Raw genomic sequence first — 2,685 nt, forward strand, 5'->3', positions numbered from 1 at the left:
CTGAAACAATACTCAAGCTTATTTTGTGGGAAATGGCATATAACCTTCTTTTCTAAAGCCATAACTAAAAGTACGTGTGTAGGAGTGCAGGCTCTGGAAGCAGGCAACCTGGGCTCAGGTCCCTGCATTTCCAATTAACAACCACTGGTAAGTACAGACACTCCCACCCCACCCCCGCCAAGGCTCAGCTTATGCAACTGAAAAATGAGATAAAAAGAGTATTTACCTCATAGAGTTATTTCGAGAATTGACATAACGGGTGTTAGCAATGTATCCAATAGCTGGCACATAGAAGTACTCAGTAAATAGTAGCCAAAACAGATTCTACTCTTGTATGATTCAAAATAAGAGGAAAATGCATGTTTCAACCAAGAATACTATTTTCAAAGGATTAAATGTGTATACACACACACACACACCTACACACATATATTATTTTAGATCTAAGTCCAACTCTGATAAAGAAACATGCACTGGTGTAGATGGTGGCCCTCCCCAGCTGAGGTCAGGGTCTCTGTTGGCCTCCTGCATATTTCCAGTCTGTGATTAAGTCTATATTGATTTGTGCCCTTATTTGATTGTCTATATTCCCTCAAGACTACAAGTTCTATGCCAGCAAGGATTGGTCTGTTTTCTCACCATTACATGCCTGCCATCGAGAACAATGTTTGATAGAGTAGACACTGCAGTGTTTGTGTGGGCAGGGGTGGAGTTTTATGGTTTTAAGAACAGATCAATATTCCCACAGACTAAAACAGCTGGGAGCTCCTTGCAGGAAGTTAACCTGCTGGTGCTCACAAACAGTGACAGGGGCAGGTTTGGCTCCTTTACTGGGGAGCAGAGCAGCAATTTTGGGTAGTGGCCGAAGCAGGTGACAGAAAACAGATTGGTACTCCTCCTTCTCACAACTTATTATACTTATGGGACGAAAAACGTATTATATTCAAAGGCTGTGAAAGAATGACCGAGCTATAGATAATGAGTAACGTGCTGCTTTTCTTCTCTTAATTCTAAGCTAAGCATAAAGGATAGTTCAGAGGAGACAAGATAATTGGGTTTACTAGTTAACAATACCCTGACCTTTCCCTCTTCATCACTCAGCTTGCTCCGCTCGCCCTACAAGTTCCACATCCCACAACCTGTCTGGAGCCTCTACTTTCCAAGTATATTCAGAATCTTGAGAGATTTAACACCTCTGATGCTACCAACGTGGACCTGAGTCATTTTAATAACAGATCTCCCAGGTTCTACCCTGAGCCCCTTTGGTCTGTTTTCAGAAGTAATCCTTGAAATAAGTCATTTAATGTTAATCCTCTGATCCAAACCCTCTAATAGCTTCCCATTTCGTTCTAGGAATCAAACCTGCCTTCTGTGGCCCTGCCAGCCCCTCCTCTTACCTCTCTCATTTCCTACAGAATTCCCTCTCGGGTTCTCACACCTGACAGTCTCCACCCCAGACATGCCTGTGATCTGCTGCTTCACCCGCTTCAGGCCTTTCCCCCAGGGCACGGTCTCAGCAGGTCCTTCCTGACTCAATATGGCCTCCCTCCCCCAACACTCCCGGGCCCCTTCCCTGCGTTATTTCTCTTCATAACATTTTCTGACATCTCCTTCTGGAAATGTTTCTAACTTTTCCTAGGCAGTCAGGGCTGGGGAACTACTGCGTACAACTACACATTTCCAAACCGCTCCGAACCTCGTATATAAATGTAAGGATGTCTTGAATGAGAATTTAAAACTAAACTTATACAAGCTTGATGAAGAAGTGTAATGAGACTGTATTAAATAGGACAGTTTCTACCTGATGATGACGACAGCACATTCTGTGTTCCAGACTCTGCGCAGTACTCACGTGAATGAATCCAGTTCCTCACATCAAATTATGAGGTGTTCAATACCACCGTCATTGAACAGACACAGAAACTACAGGTCAGAGAAATTAAGTAACTTGCTCGGGTCCAATCACAAATAAGCGACAAAGCAGACACTGAAGCCCAAGCCAGGCTGGGCCAACCAAACGACTGTGAAGTATTCTCTCAAGAATGACAGAACCTATGAAGCCGCGAACATCACCGGCAGGTGCAGTAGAAGAGATCGCAAAACCCATTTTCAGAGCTTAAATGGATTGTCATCTCTTGTATAACACTACTACTAAAATGATAAATGATCAATGATAACTAAAATGACAATGTATATCCGGGTTTTGTTGTTAAATGTGTACCAGTCTGTTTTTTAACTATTTAACTCAACAAATATACTCAGGAGATGAATGATCACATTTACCTGAAGAAGTTTAAAAAACTCATTTTTCAACTGATTTTCATCCAGGTGCTCAATTATTTGCATCAGCTCTCGCAGGTGAATACATAAAGCCATGATGGATTCCTGTGACTCGAAGAAGTTTTGTTCTTTTGATTCTTTAAATACATCAAAGTCATCAATTGGTGGACTAAAGTGAGAGAGAAACATAAGTGAAACATTTATAGAACTCCGCATCTTTTTCCCATACGTTTGAGTAATTGCATTCTTTAAAGGAAAGAGAATAGTAGCATTTGGTCTCAAAAATGACAGATAACTGTCCAGCCGGAGTGGCTCAGTGGTTGAGTGTCGTCCCACGCACCAAAAAGGCTCAGGTTCAATTCCCGGTCAGGGCACATGCCCAGGTTGCAGGCTCGATCCCCGGTG

General features: G+C 42.6%; 1 protein-coding gene across 1 annotated transcript in view; it reads right to left on the reverse strand.

Moving 5' to 3' along the window:
• The window catches only part of LOC102440550 (coiled-coil domain-containing protein 170), a 97,178-nt gene that overhangs the window by 88,379 nt on the left and 6,114 nt on the right, over nt 1–2,685 (reverse strand). Inside the window, 1 exon segment of the mRNA XM_023743643.1 lies at nt 2,284–2,449. Within this exon segment, the coding sequence (XP_023599411.1) occupies nt 2,284–2,449 (166 nt within the window).

This window comes from Myotis lucifugus, unplaced genomic scaffold (genome assembly GCF_000147115.1).
Source record: "Myotis lucifugus unplaced genomic scaffold, Myoluc2.0 scaffold_405, whole genome shotgun sequence".
In the NCBI taxonomy this organism is placed as follows: domain Eukaryota; kingdom Metazoa; phylum Chordata; class Mammalia; order Chiroptera; family Vespertilionidae; genus Myotis; species Myotis lucifugus.